Raw genomic sequence first — 22,339 nt, forward strand, 5'->3', positions numbered from 1 at the left:
TCAGTGAAAGAGAACTCATGAAAAAATGTACTCACCAGATGGGGTCAACGGAGCAGGAAAAATAATCCGATAATGAATAAAAATGTCACACTATCTCTTTCATCTGCTTCCAATCCAGCTCGCACATTACACAGACAATTGAAATATATTATCTTCAACAATGAGGTGATACCTGAACTATTGTGCGGGATTTTTACCACTTGATTTAAGAGAGACTGTGGTCTCTCCATGTGGCTTTAGTGGATATGTATTGATTGGATCAAGAGTGGCTTTGGCAGAGGTAGTAGCGGAGTCTTCAGTGATAGTTGTCGGGCTGTGTGAAGGAAAAAACATGGCGGTTTACACAGCCTCTTGACGAAACAACCCTGTGTTGGCACAACTTGCTCTGATCAGCTCCAACACTTGAGGCAAAAGAGCGCCGTATGTGCTGACTCTCGCAGAGCTTTTTTCATGCAGCTTTCATAGCGTTTAAGCTATGCCTCTTTTTTACCATTTCGATAGCAACCAACACTTGTGACAAATGTATTTTGAATGAGTATCATTGATATCTTGACAAATGTCAATTCCATACACAAAGAAAATATCACCCTCAAACAAAGCCATGCCGAGCTCGTAACTAAGATAGCTGATATTGGGCAAAATGTGACGCTGTGTCCTACTTTGGTCTTTTTTTGTAGTTTCTGTTTTTCAATCTTGTTTTCTTTTAACTCTTAGTGAACATGTGTAAGTATGTGTGCTTGTATTTGCTCAGACAAATCAGGATCTGGAAAATCTAGCAACTTCTTTTTTTTTTATTCGTCCCTTTACTGTACTGTAGATCTATTTCATACATCTCAATAATTCGTCACCAAGTGCACTGTAAATATATCTCATATGATGTGAAAGACAAGTGTTTTGTTTCATTGATATCTCAACTTTTACCAGGTTTTGAGTAAAGAGATTGGCATCCCTTAAGAGCTTGCTGTTTTAGCTATGACATTCCTTAAAAACTTAACATTCTATCTCTGTGAGACCTTATATATATATTTGATGGGAAGCATTGGCTATTTAACTGATAAAAACAAAGCAAAGTGTGTTGTCTTTCATAGTGTGAGACAGAACCAACGCATTGAATCAGAGTGCCCATTCATCCTCAGTTCTTTTAAGTTGTTTACATCTTTATGGCTTTTTCCACGCAGGTCTTGTCAAAAGATGAAGTTATCTCTCTTTTTATTGATACATAATTTTACCTGTCTCTTATAATATGCAAACAAATGTTGATTTACTCACCGAGCACCCCTCCCGCACAATATGCGGTTCGGTAAAAGTCACGGACCGCGACCGCAGCATACGCAGGTTCAACTGTAATCTATAATTGCGTACACGTGGATGGTTGTTTTCTGTAGCTGAAAAAACTGCGCAACGTAGAAACATAAAAATATTACTGAAGGTAGATCTAATTCAAAGACCAAGCTAAGTTTCTATCAATTCAGTAAGTGCTTGCATTTGCCTAAAAAATTTAGAAAAATAGAAAACGCTATCGGCCGTTTACGATTTTCCCGTTCATCATTTCTATGCCGTGTTCAAGACATATTTTGTTTTTCATGATATTATAAAATTAAGACTTCCGTTCACATGCAGTGTGCACTGAACCCACAATGACCTGACGATTGATTCCATTCATCGAACGGGGTGCCCAGCTAGTTGGCTGTAATGTAAACCCAGCAGTTTTAAAATGCTTGCAAATAGCCCCAGTTGTTTAAACAGGATATGGACAAGCTAGCTCTTTGTGGTTTGTGTATATTCACCACTTTTAGTGCGAATAAAGGAGTTATTTGTCCAACGGACTGAACAACTAAGAGTAAGAGTAAGGAACTTTCGCGCAGTTTCTCGTAAGCGAAGCATGGCATTGCGAGGTGTCTCGAAGTTTGTTGAAACTCTTGATAATTTTGGTGAAGTTTTAAGTGACAGCGAAGTATCAGATAGATAACTTCATAAATCAAAATACAAATTCACCTCGCAGTGATGAAGATGACTGAGAAAATGACATTAGACCTAGATCTAAGTGTAGACCAACATCGTCTCTCGATCGTGAATCTGACTCGTCAGCGAGTACGCAGCCTGGTCCGGCTGGGGATGATAATAGATCTAGCCCCAGTACTAGTACAAATCAGCCCTCAAAGTGGAGAAGATATAAATGTACCAGACCTGGAACATCTAAAGACAGATCTAGTCCTAGCACTAGCAGCACTGACAATGAAAATGCTTCTCAGTCTGTCACCGACGATTTTTTTAGATCTAGATCTATATTTTTTTTATTTTTCAAAATTAATTATCACTTACATTTTTATGCTACTTCACTTTACACGCTCTTACTTCATTCTCCTACGCACAAAAACACACTGCCACAACCATTTTGTGTAAGTTTATAAGATTTCTGCTTTGTCACATCATTTCCTTTTTTTCCCCAATTTTTTTTTCCTTTGACAAATTTGTCCCAACTTTCTGTCCCATACCTTTTTTTGTTATTCATTCTTCACAGAATGTGTTTATTGTGTCTGTTTTACCCATATCTTATTAATTAGCACAGAAAGTTTCAAAGAAATAGCATTTCATTTCAATTTTTTATGAATTGTCAAAAATTCTGCTCTTATATGACCTTAATGTGTTGCAAGTGCCGGAAAACACATACTAAAACAAACATTGTGACCATGGACATCTTGGGCACAGTGGAATTTCTCTTTAGCACATATGGGGTAAATATATGGTGCGCTGTCAAGGGGTTAAGATATTGAATTTGAATTTGTTTTTTTCCTTATTAATGCGAGCTGGTGGTTGTAGACCAGGTTCCTTTTCTTCCACTCTGGTTGTTTCTATCAGTCTATCTTTACTTTTTCCCTGCATTAAATGACAGTTATTGTGCCAATGTGCTTCTCTTTTCTTCAACAGACAGACAAACAAACTTTCTTTTGGGTAGAGTACTTAAAGAAATATATGCATCTGTCAACTCACTGGAACTGAATGTTTTACATCTATTTGACATGTTTGGGTTGAAGAATCGTGTTTTTAAAAGTAGCTCAATTTTTGTTTCTTGTGATCACTGTTTGTTTCTTTTTCACAGCTCTTATCAGCTGTTGTCTTCCTATTTTACCAATGCAGTTGGAAGATGAATGTGTGGATAAGTCCATAAAACGTTATCAATAAATCTGTAAGCAATAAATCAGTCTTCCAAAATTTCTCCTCTTCTCCAGGCCACGACTCCATCGTGACGTTGCTCAAACACTACAAGCGACCCAGTGAGGAAGGCTGTGGGGACTACTCCCAGCCTGGCAGTCTCGATGGTTCCTACGTGGCGGTGCCCTCCCCTCTCGGCAAACTGCGCAGCATGACAAAAGGTTGGGTGTGAAGGATTGTTGTTTTGCAAAAGCATTTTTATGGTCATTCCTACCCATTTGAGGTGATGATTTTCCTTTTGTTTCAGCCATGTAGAATTTCACGCTGCATGCTGAACATGTTGTCATCATATCAGAAGCTTTGTCTTTCTGCTGTGGAGGTTACCACTCTGTTCTACAACTAACGCTATAAAATGTACCCCATTACGTACTTGGATACCAAGATATCTACAAAATGTGCATGATCTCCAAACAGATCAGTTTCAAAACCTACAGAACTAATGGCAAAAGATATTGTGTGTGTGTACGTGGGGGAGAGAGAGAGGGAGAGACAAACAGCGAGCCAATGTTCCAGGATTTTGACAATAAAGGTTTATCTTATAGCACAAACGCTACTATTGTTTGTAACGATGAATTAATTCTTCTTGACAGGCATAATATTGAGAAGTTTTATCCGCTTTGAGACCATGTTCATTTTGCAGATATCTGTTATCTGAGTAAAAGCCATCAAGGGGGGCTTCAGTGGATGGGCCTATTTCTTGACTCTTTCTTTGTCATTTCTGTGATAAAGTCTTTCTTTTTTCATACACTGCATGGCTGCTTTTCTGTCAATGTGCTTCTTTTTACTTAAACTTTTGTAGAGCCATCTTTTGTCCTCTTTCCATTCTCTATTTCATATGTAAAGGAGATTTTTTTTTTGCGTTTTTTTATTGGCCATGCCGGTATTCCACTCGATACCAATCCTCTTTTTGAAAGGTGTATTCAGATAAAAAATAGTCTGTCATATGGACTCTGTGTTGGATATCGGGATAATTGTATTTGCGTGTACACAAGCCATTATTGCAAACTAAGTTTAACAAGTAAAACTCCATTGACCAAGCCATAGTATACTGACGAGCAAAAGAAAGTGGGCACCCTCCGTTCTGTGCATTATTTCCCTTCTTTGCCGTTGTAATGCCGTATTGCCAATGGATTTTGAAAGGCTTGCCATTTTCTCAATAAGTGCAGACAAAAAGACTAAGAAAAACGATCAAAAGCACACCTTTTATTAGAAATTAATAATACCTATTCGAATGTTCAAAATCCCAGAATTAGTAACAGGTGTATCTCCCACCAGCATTGATGACAACAGTGCATCTCTGCTTCACGGATTGCATACATCGTTGGATAAATTGCTGGGGAATATTATTCCAAGCATCAATTAGTGATTGCTGCAGTTGTGGGATTGTCATTGGGGGTGGCCAAAGTGTGCGAATTTTCTTTTCCATCTTGTTCCAGAGGTGCTTTATGGATTCCCATACCATGATGCTACGTTTGTCAGCAACAGCACTGACACACTGAGGTAAATAACGTTCATGACGTCTCCGGCAGACTTTCTGCCTTCCATCGTGGTGATCCAAAAGAAATCTGGACTCGTCAGAAAACATCACTCTGTTCCACTGGCGGTTTAGCCATCGCCGATGCAGACGTGTCAAGTTGAGTCTGGCATGACGGTGTCTTTGGAGGAGACGAGTGCGTCGAGCTGGGTGTCGGGCAATGATTCAGTGGGCTTTCAAACGTCGACAAACGGTGAAGCGGCTGATTGGTTTATGCCCAGCCCAATCTCTGACAATTTTAGAAGCTGTTTGAAACCAATCCTGCAAGTCTGGAACTCTGATCCGATTGTCTTCTACCACAGTAGAGACACGAGGACGACCAGACTTTGGAATGTCACTAACCGAACCACTTGCTTGGAAGTGTATCCTTAGCTTCTGGATAGTATCTCTCTTCACATTGAAAGCTCTAGCTACAGCAGAAACCGCCGCATGAGCTCTCAGCGTGCCAAGAGCTTCATGACGTTGCGCTTCACAAAGACGAGGCATCGTATAAAACAAAATTGAAAAGAACAAACCCAAAAGTTTTGACGGCCTTTTCGCCGACACACGTTGAAGTGTGAAACGAAAAAAGAATAAAAGTAAAGGCATTGTAAACTTTCAAGAAAAAACGAGAAAACAAGTTTTTAGCCAGACGTGTAGTAAACACTATTTATTACAACAAAATAAACAAATGTTGTTCTGACCGACTTTCTAAAGTGACACAAGCTCAGCATGTCAATCGCCAAGTCAAAATTCGCGAGACTACTCATATAGCACCAATTTGAAAACTGCCCACTTTCTTTTGCTCGCCAGTATATATATAGTCTGTATGATTAAATTTCAAGCTCTCAATATGTTGATAGCTACCAAGTAGTGAAAAATATAAGGTTATGGGATTTAGATATTTGACCACCGTGTACCTGTTATGCCCCCACAGAAAAGATTGATGTCCTTCAGTTGCGGGCCACTCTGTCCCACCAGTTCCACCTGCAGATCACAGACTTGGAGTTCCAGGAAACCATCGGTTCTGGCTCCTTCGGCAAAGTCTACAAGGGCAAGGTCAAAGGTCGGACTGTGGCCATCAAAAGGTGAAGTGGGGTAGGGAAATATTAGAGGTTGGGTACAAGATTGAAGGGAATACTGGAAGGCAAGAGGTGGGGCTCAAGTGCTAAGGGTGGTCAATGTATGGATTGACAATATCAAGGTATGAACTGAGCAAAATATGACAAAATGCTCGAGAGCAGTTAGTGACTGTAAACAGTTGTGGGTCATTACACGTCAACCTCTTAGCCTGAGATGATACCTCCGCATATTCATGGTAAAGGATAGAAGTTTCCGATTTTTCAGAAAGGCACCAAATGAGGGGATAATAATAGCTTATAAAAAAACTGGCAGTGTACATAAGGCCGATTTCACGGTGAGGACCCACAGGTTTCTCACTTCCCCAGATTTTTTCAGGAATTTGAACTTTTTCAAAGGGTTATGTATTTTATATAATTGGAAAGGCCTTTTAAAGAGGAATTTTGAAATGTTAGAGGGACAGCAAAGGCTTGTGAAAAAAGTTATTTAATGAAGTATAACCTTACCTTGGTGCAAACAACACAATAATTGAATATCACCAAATTTGGATTAATAATCCATTTTATCGAATTCACTGGCCGCAAAAATCAATATGCACACAATAAATGAAAATAATAAGAATAAAAATAAACAATAGAAAAGGAAATAACGAATTTTTAAAAAGGAAAAAAAAAGAAAAAGAGATCAATTGAAAAAATGTTCCCAGTGTCAGAACAGCCTATAAGACCACGAAATCATCATCGGCACCGAAATCGTCATCGGCACCAATCTTGACGACTCAAAGCATTCATTGGCATCAAACAAGACATTCAGAAAAGAATTTGCTATTTTTTTCCCTAACGTCATTTGTTTACTTCCCACACGTGTTACATGTTGTGTTGCAGTCTTTCAATCAATGTAAACATAAAAGATATGACAAATAAACGTGTGTAATTGGGTTGAATTTGTAATAGATTGCGACATTGGTGTGCTTCGTACGTAAGAGACTTAGTATTGAAAAAACTTGGAAAATAAGACAAAACATCCACCTCATCGAAAAGGACGCTAAAGAATGAAAGAATAGTGCCAAACGGAAGTAGTTTTTAGCCTCGTTTTTTTGGGAAAGTCCTCGAGATTTTTCGTAAATCTCCAAAAAATGCCGAGTTGGACTGTAAGATGTCGGAGACTCAGCGGGAGGGGTGCATCACTAACAACTCTCAAATCTACTACTGATTTCTTCAATTTTTGCAAATTACGGGTAAGACTGATGTAGAAATGAGTATCTTAGTCTGAACTTAAAAACTTACTTTCATTTCGCTTTTGGAAGTAAATTTGGCTCTTGACGTCGGGTCAAAATGTCGGGCTTACTCGCGCGATTTTCTACCACCATTTCACTCTGTCCGTTACCATTTCAAACCAAGGCTAGATTTATTTTTTTTCTTATCACATTAGAAAAACATTTCTTGCCTTTTTTGGAGAAAGTCTAGCCATTTAAACCAAAAATTGTCAGACTCGCGAACATCGGGAAATACATTAAGTCAAAATCCTTACGTCGGTGACACTGTTACGCAAAATATCAAACAAAATAAACCAAAGTCAACTCTTGTTTTTTAGTCTCGTGTTTATTGGGCTCGTAAACAAACAAAACAATACAAATTGAACTACAAACAGTACAACAAAAGAATTTTATTTAAAAAATAAACCCCATGCTGTCTCTCACACCCTTTCCGTGAAATCCACCATAATCTTTATATAATGATACAAAGTCCAATAGAATACAGTTTGCGTTGTGTGGGCGAGGGAAGGAGTAGGTTGGGAAATGAAATTCTCTTCACATTTATTTAAACAGCACTGTCAACTTTCGGGCCCATCAGTTCCTGGATAGATGCAGTCAGGGAAGGAAATGTGGTGCCATTGATGATAATGTGTTGTCATTTTTACTAAAGGAATTTCGGTTATTACAACTTATGTGACTTGCGTGTACAACTGTGATCTTGCTGTTGAACCGCCTTAATGTCCAATGGTTTTAAGGTAAATTATACTTTGAAATTCTTCCTTCCCACTGGCGATCAAGTCACACTTTGAAATATTTTGTGACCAAGGAAATAAAAGTAGAATATGGTCTGTTTATTTTGAACAACGTTAAGAATTATTGTACGACATGTGGTTGTCAGGATTTCTTTATCATTTGTTATATGTAGCTACCTTTTTTTTTCGAAATTTATTTTCTCTTATTGTAAGTCACGATTTGTTTCTTGATTCAGGTATCGAGCTAGTTCTTTTGGTGCTAAATCTGATGTGGATATGTTCTGTCGAGAGGTGGCCATACTAGCCAAGCTGAACAGCCCTTATGTGATCAACTTTGTGGGAGCCTGTCTGGACGACCCCAGCGTGAGTGGATTCCTGTGTCCTGTATTCCTGTATACTTGATTTTTTACACTTTAACTTATGCAGATTTTGTCAACCACTATGTGTAAGAATTTGGAAAAAAATCAGTTTGAGTTTCCAATCAAAAATAGATCAATTTGATTAGGTTCATAGTCATTTAATACCCTTTTTTTTAATGAATAGTGTTCTCTTTTTGTTTCAGCGGTTATAGCGTAAACAAAAAAGCATGCGAGACAGGCTGGGTTTTTGTTTTTTGTTGTTTTTTTTTGGGGGGGGAGGGTTATAAATCAATATTTTTTAGAAGAAGTGGATCATTGTTGAAAAAAACTATGATTCCTGCCGTGTGCTGTCTCTATGTTCTTAACTACTCAGATGGTACCTCAAATGCTCCAGCTAAAGTCCTGTTTAAACTAAGCTAAGCAGAAGGCTCGGATTAAATGACTGATGCCAGCCTGAGCTTGCCACTGGAGAATCTGAAAATCTTTTATCTCAAACCCATTGTTTCACCGTGAATCTGCCCTTGTATTCTGTTGAGATAGCCAGAAATTCAGGGCTATTTAATACTTGAAAACCAGTTGTTTTTCTTTTTTCTTTATTTATTTTACCCTTTGAGAGTTTTTTGTCCATATATGTGCTGTTTTGTGTTCCTGTTCTGATGTGATGGAACAAGCTAATTTCGGTTTTGTTTTGTTTTTTCGGCATGACCTCAGCAATTTGCAATTGTAACCCACTACGTGGCTGGTGGATCCCTCTTTAGCCTGTTGCATGAGCAGAACAGGTGAGCCCATGAAACTTCTAGCATGCTTTGAAATGATCGAATCTATTCCAGATTTTTAAGGGAGGGGGGTTTCAGAAACTGTGCTCTTCTGACACATTTGTGTTGCATCGTGGTGGAATCAGGGGCACGTTAATTTTTTTCATATTAAGTTATTGGTATAGTATAATCTAAAGCCTTTTTATTTGTCTTGCTTTTGGTGAAAAAATATCCATCTATCTTGAGTAGAAGTCAAGGTATTTTCTATTGAAGGAGGTGGGGGTCACCTGGTGTCAGTAATAGTGAGAGAGAGAAACACCAAAACAATGAGCCAGGATCTGGACAATAAAGGCTTATCTTATAGCACAACCACTACTATTGTTTGTAGTCACGAAATAGTTCCACCTGACAGCCATTATAATATTCTGTTGTTTTTGGGGGGATTTTTATTGTTTTGTACAACAGTCATAATTGTCCTGATCTTACTACAAGTTTGGGATGTAGCACCAAGAAGTGGAACTTCTTTTTTTTAATATAGATAGTTAATAGTCTCTTTCGTTGCCTGCAATCTTTTTAAGCCATTAATTCTGTAGTTTTAAAGTTTTATCTGCTTCTTTTTAAGCCATTAATTCTGTAGTTTTAAAGTTTTATCTGCTTCAAGAGTGTGTCCATTTTGCAAATATCTTGGATTCTGAGTAAAAGCCGTGGGTGGGTGAGCCTACTTCATTACTTTTTCTTAGTCAGTTATGTGTAGTCTTTCTTTTTTCCCTCCACAGCATGACAGATTTTGGTAAAATTAACGAGAAAATGGCTGCCAAAGTTTGGTGACTTTCAAAGCTGGAGTGTCCTTAAAAATACAAATCTACATCATATTTGTGTATTTGACGTATGTTTTTGAGTAAAATCCATGCTCGAATGTGTTTTTAAGTGAACCAAAAAATCGATAAAAATTGCCAAATGGGCTGAAAAATGTTAATTTCTTTGATTTCATTATTTTGAAGAGCGCCTAATTTCACCTTGATGCTTTCAATTTTTGTTCAAAGATGATTTTATACTGAGTTTACCACTGCAGCATCTATTTCCCATGAAGTATTGTCCCGCTTGTTCTCCTTTGTAACTGTTGTCTTCTGTCTCTTGCTTTTTCTCAGCTTTTTTTTTTACCGTTATTGTGTCAATGTGCTTGTCTTTATTCAAACAAACAAACAAATTTGCTGGCTTTAGTTTTGAGCTGAAGAGTTGGACTGTAATGTTTCTTTCTTTCATCATTTAATTCTCATGACTGATTGAAAACTGTGTACTTGGAAAGATTCTGATGGAAAGGTGACAATTCTCTGAGAGGTTTGAAGGTAAAAGTCCTTGTTTTAAAGATAAAGCTTATTTTTTTCCTTTACCTCTGCACACTTGTCTGTTTTCTCTCAGGCTGATTGACATCCATTCTAAGCTGACCATTGCTCTGGATGTGGCCAAAGGTATGGAATACCTGCACAACATGCCACTGCCCATCATCCACCGAGATCTCAACAGTCACAACATTCTGCTCGAGGAGACTGGCCACGCTATCGTTGCCGACTTTGGAGGTGAGTTTGTCTTTTGGAATTCCTCTTTTCCAGAAACTTCTGAAAATCCAGACTGCTTCTCTTGTTCCTTTAATATTAAGCCTTCCAGGCGACATATGAATACAGTAGTTTACTGTGAATGTGTGCTTTGTACGCATCCATCTTGGTTTTGATGTCCTGATTCTCATTAAATTTAACTGTCTGTTAAAGTTTGCTCCAATGTACGGGAAGCTTTACCAAGTTTGATGCATAGCAAATGATCAAGTGCCTGTTTGTTGTTGTTAATGAAGCATATGTGTGAGAAATTATCTATGCATTCTAGCTTTTTATTTCCAATATTGATTTCTGTTTGTTCTGTTCCTTCTCCTTGGTAGAAAGCTTACATCATGTTTTTTAACAGTTCATCCTCTGAGTTGATCACAGCTGCGGCATCCTCCGCTAAAGCAGATAGTTTTCTGATGCAGACTTGACTGACCTTTGTTTTTGTTTTCAGTCTTTGGGCATAGGGAAGTTCTCTGTCATAGACACATATATATCTGTTTGAAATGATTGCTTTGTTTGACTAGTAGCATAATTATGGGTCTTTTGGGGTCGCTGTTTGGTTTGTTTTGTTGTTTTTTGTGGGGGGGGGGGGGGGGATCCCCGCCTGTCGCTGTGCTTGAGATTTTAGTTAGCTTCAAGATCAGTCATCCTGTTCTATTTTAAACATTTGCTTTTTTTGGCTCATTAGCTGTCATTTTCTTGCCACCAGAGTCGCGGTTTTTGAGATCTACAGATGAGGACAATATGACAAAACAGCCAGGGGTGAGTTTTATTTTCTGGACCATGTTTGATTATAAATATTCAAGTATGAAATGTTCCGTTATAAGCTTTAACTCACTTCAGACGGGTCACACAACAGATGCGTGACCCCCGCCGCGACGCTCGCGACGGTTCCCACAAGCCCTGCGTGACCAACTTTGAAATTATTTTTTCGCTCTACAAATCACGCATGGATCGCATGACCTGCCTCGTACCCTTGTTTGGCCAGACTTCGTTTCGTATCTCTGGGGCCCGTAGTTTTTAAGTTATTGAAGGTGAAGGACAGTGACCCCAACTGGGGTTGAACAGACCGGAACTCGCGCTTTGTTTTTTTCTATACAGCTGATAGTGATCCGACAGTCGCATCGTAGTAACGGTCGAAGAAGTCACGTGAACAAGAATCACATAATTTCGCCGTTTTCGATACTTCTGTACGTTTCACTAGTTCTTGTGTCTCAGAATATGACGTGTCTGATAGTTAAAATCCTGGATATGTACCCGAACACGGTCCGAGTCGTAGTTCTAGAGCTAGATCTAGCACTAGTACTGGTGCTGTTCGCGCAACGAAATCACAACGTCGTGCCGTACATCTGTCTCATGTAATTGAACAGTGTATGGGTCTGAATCAACGCACAGACCTGCTTTTATATTTTCACCAAACACTCACACATGCATACAAATCAAACCAGAACACTTTCAACTTTTATTTTTGTTGTTGTTGTGAATTTCATTCTGCTTGTCACGTCTCTGGAAATTTTTTCGGAAAATCAAATTCATGCCAATTTTTTAAAAATCATACAAATTAAAGTATAAGACTTACACAACTTTAGTTTTTTGTATTACATTAAGCTTGAATGTTACTTTACTGTGTCAAAAAATAATTACAATAGGGTAATTTTGAGAGTGGTGTTTTATTGAAATACTCCCAAAAACGCCAGTCTTCAACGCTTGTGACTGGTGAAAGGGCCCAGTAGTAAGTGAGTTAAAACCAAAAAAAAAGTATTTCTCCTTTTTTTCCAATTGTTTTATGTAACTACCTTGTGTTGTTATGTTGAGACACCTCTCCTGCATACATCTTATTTGATATTATGTATTATGCTGCAATTTGGGATATACAGCTGAAGGTGCTCTCATAATCCCCTGTCCAAGACAATCACCTGAACTAACGACTACTTCTCACTTTCCCCTCTGTCATTTTTTCACTATTATAATGACCCTGTCCAAGAGGAGTGCTGCTTAAGATGACCACTTCTTTCCTGAACAGTTGTGAGCCCTGTAAGACAGTTACCAAAGCAACAAAAAAAAAGAAACAGTGGGTGGTCATCTTGCACAGGTTCGACTTTATTTGATATATATATGTGTATGCCACTGTAACACAAATGTTGGCATTCTGGCTTGGTATTGCCTTGTCTCATGCATTCCGTAATAACTGTCTAGGACTAAAATCACCACAAAGAATGCTTCTTTATCCATGTTATCTAGTTAAAGACAGATAACCAGGCGTGGGTGGTTGGCGGGTGCTCTGGTGTGGTTTGCTCCTATCAAACATCTTTCTTTGTTATCTCTCCTCCTTTTTTTTTTTTAATGTATGTTATTTCTTTTACTTCCTTTCCTCTAATCTTGGGCACTAAAATGACCTGTTTGTATGGCAAGTGCAGTAAAACTCTTACTAAAACTAAAGGTAACAGTACAATAAATGTGAGGGAGAGGATTGTAAAGGAGTATTGACAGCTTTGGTTTGCTCTCAAACTCTGGGAAATTTTCGGTTGGATGCTATAGACGGCGAAAGATCTTGTCTGTTTGTTAGTGTTTGAGCACTTAATCAGCTGCTTGCACTGTATGCTTCATGGGAAGCGGAGAATGTTTCTGAGTGTTAGGTGGTCTGCTGGGGTAATAATATAGTGTAAAGCGCATAGGGCTTGCTGTTGAGCAGGGGTGTGCGCTAAGCAAATGCTATTTATTATTCATTAATATTATTATGCAGTCGGTAAACACTGAGTTGTATGGTTCCATACAATTTGCGCTCCTCAGAACCTGCGCTGGATGGCCCCCGAGATCTTCACCCAGTGTACCAAGTACAGCGTTAAGGCGGACATGTTCAGTTTCTCACTGGTCCTCTGGGAACTACTGGCTGGCGAGCTGCCCTTTTCACACCTCAAGCCAGGTCTGTCCGGCTTTTCTTTTTCTGTACTACTTTTGAAGTTTTATTGGGTTCTTTTTTTTTAAGGGGGGCATTAGAGGGGATACTGTTGTATTTGGTTGGAGATTTTTTGCTCACGAACAAAGTCATGCATGATCAGAAAGCCAAGTTTTACATTGTTAATAATAGGAATGTGTTCTAGAGCAAGAATGATGACCTTAGCTTGAAAACAGGGCAGTGCACTGAGGGAACCAGCAACAAAGTTTTCATGACAGTGTATGGTGGTGTTCTAGTTCTATTTGATGTGATGTTGTGTAATGTGCTGCATGCTTTGATTTACAAAATATTTCTTAAATACACACCATTCTTACGCAATTGACACTGCAGGCTTGCCACTTTTTCTTACTTGTTCCCTGTCATACGTGTTCTCAGCTGCCGCGGCTGCCGAGACAGCCTACCACAACACCAGACCCCCTATCGCTATCACGTTCCCCAAGCCACTGGTTGCATTGCTGCATATAGGATGGCATGCTAACCCAGACGTAAGCTATTCTCCACAAAGTTTTTTTCCGAAAGGCCACCCCCTACTTTGCATTTCTTTTTTTTTTTTTAGAATCCAGGCCTCTTTTAAAGAAATATTTTCTGTCACTCAGTGTCTTTACATTTAATAAAACAGAAAAGAACTTTCTTTTTTTTTTTCAAGATCATTATGCATTGTGTGGAAAGTCCCCAGAAATTGACATTGACTGAAGTTTTGTTTGTGGATTTCTGGTGGAAACGGAGATAAGTCTTAGTGACATGAACCCCAGAACCCGTAACCTCACAATTATGAGTCTGTGGAAGGCATAGTGTGAGAGAAAAAACAAAATAACATAGCTGAAACAAAAGAAGAGACATGAAAAAGTAAAAATGGAACAACAGAATGGCTGGACTAACGATGCCACAATAACACTCACCAGTCTCACTCAGGAATTGTACAGAATTGTTTTTTCTTTCAATAGGCCTGATACAGCCCCTAGTGTTTAACAATTTCTCTTTGCCAAAAATTTAATATGTCCCCAACTTTTGGTAGTTTTTGATTGCCATAAGTCTGATATATCCACGCATTGCCTAATCCTAAAACTGTGACATTATAAATTTCTTGTGTTGATGCTTCTATGCAAGCCGTCTATTAAGTTATTAAGACTGTGACGATACATTTCTAGGAGAGGCCAGAGTTCCGGGAGATTATCCCCATCATCGATGAGTGCAAGCAGTCGCAGGCCGTGGCCATGCTGAGCAACGTGGAGCCCTCGAGCAACCCCTCACTGCCCCTCTCCCTGCCCATGGTCACCAATCAGGACTCGGACGGGGAGGGGAGAGACACGCCCCCGATGGCTGGTCATGTGTCTGCTATGAGGAACCACTGGGAGATGGAAGCTTCCAGGAACAGGTGAAGGAAGGGGGTCATGGTCGGTTCAGGCTATTGTCAAGCATGTTTTCGATGAGTCAGGGATTTGGGTGGGTCTAGGAGAGACAATGATATGTGGACACCTGATGATCATATTGTGCTGGGGGAAAGCAACTGGTTTTTTTCTTAAATGAGTAGGCCCTTTTAAATCTTTATGGTTGGGATTTGTCTATTTCTGTCCCGGCAGAATTATGCAAATTTAGATGGCCAAATTATGCACACAAAAAAGCCAAATTATGCAAAAATTATGCAAGTTACCGTAACACTGTTCGTGACATGTTTTGCACTTTTTCACCAAGAATTTTCATGTTGTATGTACAGAAAAATTGAAAACAGAACATATCAGTATCAGTAATTAGTTGTGTATTTGGAAAGAAAACAATACACGTCAGTCAGAAAAAAAAACAACAACCAAAGAATATAATGTCTGTAACTTTCAGCTGTAGATCTAGATCTATAGAGGAAAGAAAAAAAGTTTTAAAAAAAAAATTTTTTAAAAAGGACATCTGGACCTCTGGTGCTGGCACATCACTAAAACCAGGGACACCTGGCAAACATGAAACATCAGCAGACATGAGAACAACTTTTGATGTGTTGAAAAATTGAACATGCTCAAGGAACAAAATCCCAAACCCATAACCATGAACCAAGGTCTTCTAACAAGGGAAATGACCAACTTGTCACGTAAGTGAGACTTACTACGATGATTACTACCCTTTAGTCACATGGCGAGGCGTTCATTAATAATTGTTTTGTGAAAAAAGAGAAAAAGGTAAAAACACGGGAAATCCAAAATTATGCAAATGTTGCAGAATTACGGGAAAAAAACGCGGCCACACAATCGCATAATCCGACAGGGACAGCTATTTTTAGCTAGACCATATGCTGAGCCAATAGATGTGTATATATAAAGGTATGTACACGTGAATGTGTCCGGGATTGTTTGAATATGTACTTGTCTGTATGAATGCAATATCAAGCTAGGATGGTGTCACGGTACCACTGGTAGAGTATGTCGTCACTACGCTTGCAGAATGGCATAACTCAAGAGCTGTGAAAATATTCAACTAGCCTTTTGTTTTTTGTTTGATGGTACTGTATCTCATCATCATCATTGCCTTTCTCGCCCTGCACCAGGGTATAGGCCACGGACAAACACTTTCCTCCTTTCTCTATCCTGTGCTAGCCTCTTGAAATTATTCCATGTCTTCCCAATATTCTGTACATCAATTTCTGTGATTGTTCTCCAGGTTCATGCAGTCTTCCCCTTGATCTTTTACCATGTCGATTCCAACCCAACACTTTCTTTGTTATGTAGCTGCCTGACTTCCTGAGAGTATGTCCAATCCATCGCTACTGCCTTTTTCCTACCTCATCTCTGACTGGGATCTGTCTTGTTTTCCCTAACACTTTTTCGTTGGTGACCCTGTCTGTCCATCTGATCCTCAGTAACTTTCTTAGACACTTGTTCATGAAAACCTGGATCCTTTTTATGCAAGTCTGTGATGCGTTCCATGTCTCACATCCATATATCAGGACTGACCACATTTGAATTGAAAACGCTCAACTTTGTTTGAAGTGAGATATCTCTGGTCTTCCAAATCCTATTCAAGGATATGAAAGCAGCCTGTACTTTTCCAGTGCGGAACTTTATTTCAGCACCTGTTCCTCCCTCTCTGCCAACTATACTCCCAAGATAGCAGAAGGATTTAACGTCTCCTAGTGCATTTCCTTCTATTGTGAGCTGCTACTTTCTTTGTGCATCTCTCCTTAGGACCTTTGCCTTTCTGGGGTGTCCTCAATCCAACAGATGGTACTATCTAAACAAAACCAAAATCTGAACAAAAATGTGCTGGCAGTCACGAAAGAAATATGTGTGTCAAGTTTTACCATTATTAGGTGATAACTTTTCCAGTTAACTAAAGTTGTTTTTTTTCCATTTATCTCAAAAGTAGCAAAAATAAGATGTGCCATTTTGTAACATTGTGATGATGTTTTGTCTTTTCCCTATTTGCTTTCCAATGTCTATAGCCTTTTTAAAAAAATCCATTTCATGTTTTGGCTATATCATTTATTTTTGTGGGTTTTTTTAACAGTGTATCTGGGTCAAGTGAAGACAAGAAAAGATATCCATTTCCCCAACTAGACAAGAATGGTAAGAGGAAAGAATCAATAGTCAGTCACAGCTCTCAATGTGTCCTCTGTTTTGTAACCATGTAGCCCTTTCAGTGCAAGTGAGTGGGTGGTTGGCGGGTACTCTGGTGTGGTCTGCTTCTTCTTTCCTATCAAACATCTGTCGTCTTTTTCTCCCCTTTTTCTTTTTTGTGTTTGCTACTTTCTTGAAACACCTCTATTTTTTATCTCTCTCACTATGCCTTCCAGGAGCCTTGCTCTTGTAATTTGAATCTACAGTACAGGAGAGACTCCCTCGCTTAAATCATCAACAGGACAGTTTTGATCTGGGGTGATGTGGGGAGATTTCAAGACTCTTGACTTGTCCTTTATATAACGTTACAGTGGTTTAGGAGTTGCGTTGATGCCATTTCATACAATTTAACCATGGTTCAAATACCTGCAGGGCATTCTTAAACCTGCCTTGTTTGGGAAGTTCTTATGGCTCTCCACTGACCAGCCTCAGTGGTGTAAGAAATGAAAATTAATACCTGATGTCCTGCCTGTTTAACAATGTTACTGTGTGAAAGGGACATTAGTTATATTTATATCAAACTACATACTACCTGCACTGTACAAATTAATAAAGCCCATGAACTTCTCTTTCTTTAAAACAAAATAAATTCAGAGCAGGCATAGTTTCACTGACCTATAACTGAGTCTTTTGTGGAGATTTCTTGTGTACTTTGTCTTCTCTATTATTTCTGTTTCAATGTTTGGATATACATAACATATGTGAAGTGTGCTGACAAAATGAGTTACTTCTCGGATTCAAGCCTTACGGAAATAGATACATCACGGTTATAGGTGAAGTTTTTACAACTTACAAGTAAAAAGTAATAAAAGACTAGTAATACTTAAAGAATATGGCATTGATAGGAAATCTGAAAATTTGATTCTGATGTCGATTTTCGGCTAATATCTCCACTTGTGGATGTCAAGAAGTAACTCATTTTGTCAGCACATCTCACATATTGTTCTGTCCATGTATTAATTAATCAATATTTTCAAATAATTATCAAATGTGGATGTCACTGACTTGTATTTTATCTGTACGTTCAATTTATGTTACTTTCAATTTCACTTTTCACCTCCTCATTTCGTAGATTTCGGTCTGACTCTTCAGTCACAATGGTTTTTCTTTTCTTTTTTTCAGTTTATGATTGTCAGGCTATTGTGTGACTAATTTTCTCCTTGAAATTTTTTTAAAATTCATATGTACATACATACATATTATGTTCTACGTACACACCTGTCTATCAATTTTAAAATTCAACTTCTCTTTGAACGTAATGTACCCTGAGCATTTCTTGGAGAAAATGGAAATGCACAGCATAAATGCTATTTACCATTATTATTATTTCGATTTCTCCCAATTCTCCCCGCAGGCTACGTGTCTGACCCCATGTCCACTCTACGCATCTCCATGCCTCTGCCTCTGCCACCACAAGCTGCCTCCTCCGACAGCCCGCCCCTCTCTCCACCCCGACAGCAGGCAGAACCTGACAGTTGACAGCAAGAACACAACTACACCCCAGACAAGAATCCAGGTCTTCCTAGTGTTTGATTTTATGGATGCCATAATTTATCATTTAAAACCTCTGCTGTGTGCTTTGAGTGCCAGGTAGCACTGCTGTCTGCACATAGTCCTGCTGTTTGTGGATAGATTATTGTCAGTATCTTTTAACAATCGCCCAAATAAGTTTCTGTAACATTCTCCTCGCGCACAAGTTGGGGAGGGGTTTTTTCAGTTCTATTCCATGCACATGCTGAGTTACCAGCTTGAAGGGAATTGAATGAGGAAACCAAATGCAAATGCGAATTAGTTGAGGAATAGACTGTTTTTGCATAGAGAGAGGCTAAAGATGGAACAAAACATGATGAAAAACAGGACTCGTAATGCAGATAGCATACATGCTACATTTGGGGGGGGTAATGAAAGATAAAAGGTTCCTGTTTAAATTATCATCATCCAAGGTGCAGAAAAACTGTAATCCACACAAAAAAATATAATCTAGCAAGAGAGAATAAAGTTTTGACAACAGCAAGTGAAGTTTGAAAAATAATCAACGTCATCAATAAAAATGTGTACTCGCCAGAGCAGGCATGTACATATGTGAGGCAGCGTGGTGAAGTCAGGCGCTCATCAATATGATCTAATCCAGGAAAACGGCATTTTTCTGGCTATTGGGCAATTTTTTATTGAATTTCCTTTTTTTGGCTCAGCACCTTCTATGTCCATTTAACACCTACGGGACCGTCCCTACACTTGGCTTTCTCTTCCCCAGGACCGCAGCCGCCGCCCACTAACTAACTACTTGCCATATGTGTTACTAAAATATGAATAACTCAGCTCCTTTTAAAGCTATAGGCTTGACACGTCATCTACGTGTTCTAAACATGTTCCTCTATATTATCACACTCTGTTTTTGACCAAAAAAATGTTTTGTTCATTTAGGTGTAATCAGTTATGTTGTTTGCACAACAAAGAAAATACAGAAACAAGATCAGAAAAGACATCAATATAATGACTTCAAACTTGATTTTCACTCACCAATTGATGCAGCAGGCAACTTTATATACTCCAAGGTTCAGAGAAGGCATGTAAGTCCAGGTAAATCCAGATAAATATCACTGTATTCCATGTCCATGGAAGAGAAAAATATATGCCAATGATGAGATGAAAGACACTGAAGATTGCCTCGCATATTTCCTAGCAGGAATGAATAATGCACACCAACATATTACAACACAGAATTACAAATTACAACACTAAAGAAAAAAGAATTACAACTATGAAGAAAAAAAAATTCACTTTTGGACAAGGTCCTAGCCTATTCGGCTTGGTAGTAGCATCGAATCTGACGCGCAAATCCTGATTTGTATGATAGAATTCAAAACAAGGCTCAATACAGAGAGTAACTTTGCAGGCTTTGCGTTGATATCTGGTTTCTTTGTTCCGTCCACTGTCCTTCTTGCTGCTGCAACAGACACATTGTCAGGTTGGCCAGAGCTTCTTTTCTGTAGTGGGAATACGTTCTGGGAAGTGGAGATTGCTCTTGTGACTGAGACGCTCGATTGTAGTCAGCGGTGGGGGCTGTGTTTGTTTTTAAGCCTCATCAGCAAGGAGACCGCTAACGAGGTGCATCGTAAAGTCTCATAAGCTGAAGGGAGAGTCCGATGTCGTTGACTTTCTGTAGAGGATGTGTGCCTGAATACAGGCGAGGTGGATCAGATGTGTGGTCGCACGTTTCCACCTTTTGAGAGTTTTGCTATTGAAGCTATAAAATGACAGATACATATCGATAAGGTCAACGCCTTTCATAAATCTGTTGTACTGGTGTACAATATTAGGCTTGTGGATGGGTTCATCTGTCCTTTTGTCCCTTCTACCAGTGTCCACTACCCTGCCATCATGAATGGTGGACAAGAGCATAATGTCCCTTTTGTCTTGGTACCTGACAGCAACAATATCTTCTTTATCACGCTCAACCACATCACCTTTCTGTAGCCTCAGTTCTTTCTTTGTTATGTGTTTGGGGAGCCCTCTCCTGTCCTGCCTTACAGTCCCACAGGCTGTTGTCTGCAGTGACAGAAGGTCGGAAAAGAGTTGATGAGTAGAAAAATAAGAGTCCATATATACAGTATGACCAACATCCTGGTATTGTTCAATCACGTCACGCACAATCTGTTCTTCGTGTCCTCGCTCTGGTCCAGTTGTGTTCGCCCCTGAATAGAATTTTATTTTGAGGACATAACCAGACAACGATTCACAGCAGAAGTAGAGTTTCATTCCCTAGCGAATTGGTTTGGATGGAAGATAGGGACGGAAGTCAATGCAACCACGAAATGGCATCATACTCTCATCCACGGCCAGTTGTTGTTCTGGATAATAGAGATCAGCAAAGCGTTTGTTGAGGTGGTCAAAAAAGTGGCGAATTTTGTTTAGTTTGCCATGGTCTGGGTGACCTCGTGAGGGTTGTCTTTCATTATCGACAAGGTGGAAGAATGCCAAAAGGGAAAGGAAGCGGTTGCGGGCCATTGTCTGTTGATGAAAAAAAAAATTAACAATGTGATCAGTCACAGTTATAGAAAATGTTACACTTACCAATTTTTGTATTTCTGAAAAACAAAACATCAGTTATAATAAAAAGCAATAATAAATAGAGTCTAACATTTGTATGTTTATAAGGGGTAGCCTATGTCATGTTATCACTTTATATACAGTATTACGGAATGTCAATGTGAGACTTCTGGATCCTATTACAGCATTTTACAAGCAATTTACTGAATGAGTAGAACCAGATCTAATCTTTTATTATTATAGGCTAGAAAGTTAGAAAAGAGTTATAAATGTAAATCAAAGTAAAAATTAAATCTAGGTGTACAAACTAGATATGGGTAGATATAGGCCTACTTACCTTTGAGAAAAATGGGGCCTCAATTATTGGGTTTGTCTACCAGTAGCATTTCACATCTGACTTGTCTACCAGACCCATCTCAAACATCAGGGCAACAATGGTTTTTATGTCTGAGGCTGTAGCTGGTTTCCAGACTTTGAGGTGATAATAGCCTGGTTTCACAGCACGTACTTGTTCAGCGTATCTGTTCGTTTCATTTGCCCAATCCAAGAACATGGCATCATCAATGAAGGTATTTGAAAAAAACGAATACATCTGTCGGACTACTTGGTGCAGTATTTACAATACACACCAGAGGAGACTCCATCCTGAAGCCTCAATTTTCACTGCGGAGGCCACTGCCATTGACATGGCACTGGACTCTGTAGAAAATTCTCCCAACAAATCTTTCCTTATCCTTTCTGACTCTCTGACTTGCATCACCTCACTCACAAACTACACACTCTTACACCCAAAAATAGTTAGGCTACAACAGAAAATTCATACACTATCCGAAACAGGAAAAAACATCATGTTCGCATGGATACCCAGCCATGTGGGCATCCGAGGAAACGAGCAGGTAGACGAACTGGCGAAGAAAGCTACATCCCTTCTGCTGGGATCAACGACAAACACTCTCCCACAGACTGACTTTAGAAATAAAGTCAAAAAGTACACCTCCAGTCTGTGGGAGAGCCACTGGGAAAACCAGAAAAATAATAAACTATATGAAATAAGACCCAAACTAGAACAGCGAAATCCCTCGGACCTCTCCAGAAGAGACAAAGTCATTTTTACTCGATTGCGCATCGGACACACGGCCCTGACCCACAAATACCTCCTATAGGGAGATGAGAAGCCATTCTGTGTCGGATGCGACACGGATTTTACCA

General features: G+C 39.1%; 2 protein-coding genes across 2 annotated transcripts in view; one reads left to right on the forward strand and one right to left on the reverse strand.

The window, feature by feature from the left end:
- LOC101864597 (serine/threonine-protein kinase TNNI3K) overlaps positions 1–18,978 on the forward strand; it is a 33,418-nt gene extending 14,440 nt beyond the window's left edge. The window contains exons 12-22 of the mRNA XM_013079537.2: positions 3,231–3,374; positions 5,664–5,814; positions 8,050–8,176; positions 8,884–8,951; positions 10,347–10,504; positions 11,235–11,287; positions 13,316–13,448; positions 13,857–13,966; positions 14,630–14,856; positions 16,971–17,029; positions 18,435–18,978. Of these exons, the coding sequence (XP_012934991.1) occupies positions 3,231–3,374; positions 5,664–5,814; positions 8,050–8,176; positions 8,884–8,951; positions 10,347–10,504; positions 11,235–11,287; positions 13,316–13,448; positions 13,857–13,966; positions 14,630–14,856; positions 16,971–17,029; positions 18,435–18,559 (1,355 nt within the window). The 3' untranslated portion in view covers positions 18,560–18,978. The remainder of the gene's footprint in view (positions 1–3,230; positions 3,375–5,663; positions 5,815–8,049; positions 8,177–8,883; positions 8,952–10,346; positions 10,505–11,234; positions 11,288–13,315; positions 13,449–13,856; positions 13,967–14,629; positions 14,857–16,970; positions 17,030–18,434) is intronic.
- Positions 18,979–19,939: 961 nt separating this feature from the next.
- Positions 19,940–21,051, reverse strand: LOC101850400 (piggyBac transposable element-derived protein 4-like). Its single transcript, XM_035968381.1, has one exon. The coding sequence runs from the start codon at positions 20,837–20,839 to the stop codon at positions 20,204–20,206; it is 636 nt and encodes a 211-aa protein (XP_035824274.1). The 5' UTR covers positions 20,840–21,051; the 3' UTR covers positions 19,940–20,203.
- Positions 21,052–22,339: the final 1,288 nt, after the last annotated feature.

Source organism: Aplysia californica, unplaced genomic scaffold (genome assembly GCF_000002075.1).
Source record: "Aplysia californica isolate F4 #8 unplaced genomic scaffold, AplCal3.0 scaffold00055, whole genome shotgun sequence".
NCBI classification, from domain to species: Eukaryota; Metazoa; Mollusca; class Gastropoda; order Aplysiida; family Aplysiidae; genus Aplysia; species Aplysia californica.

Excerpts from the sequence above, each read along its gene's own strand:
- LOC101850400 (XM_035968381.1), bottom strand. The coding sequence starts at position 20,839 with ATGAAACTCTACTTCTGCTGTGAATCGTTGTCTGGTTATGTCCTCAAA.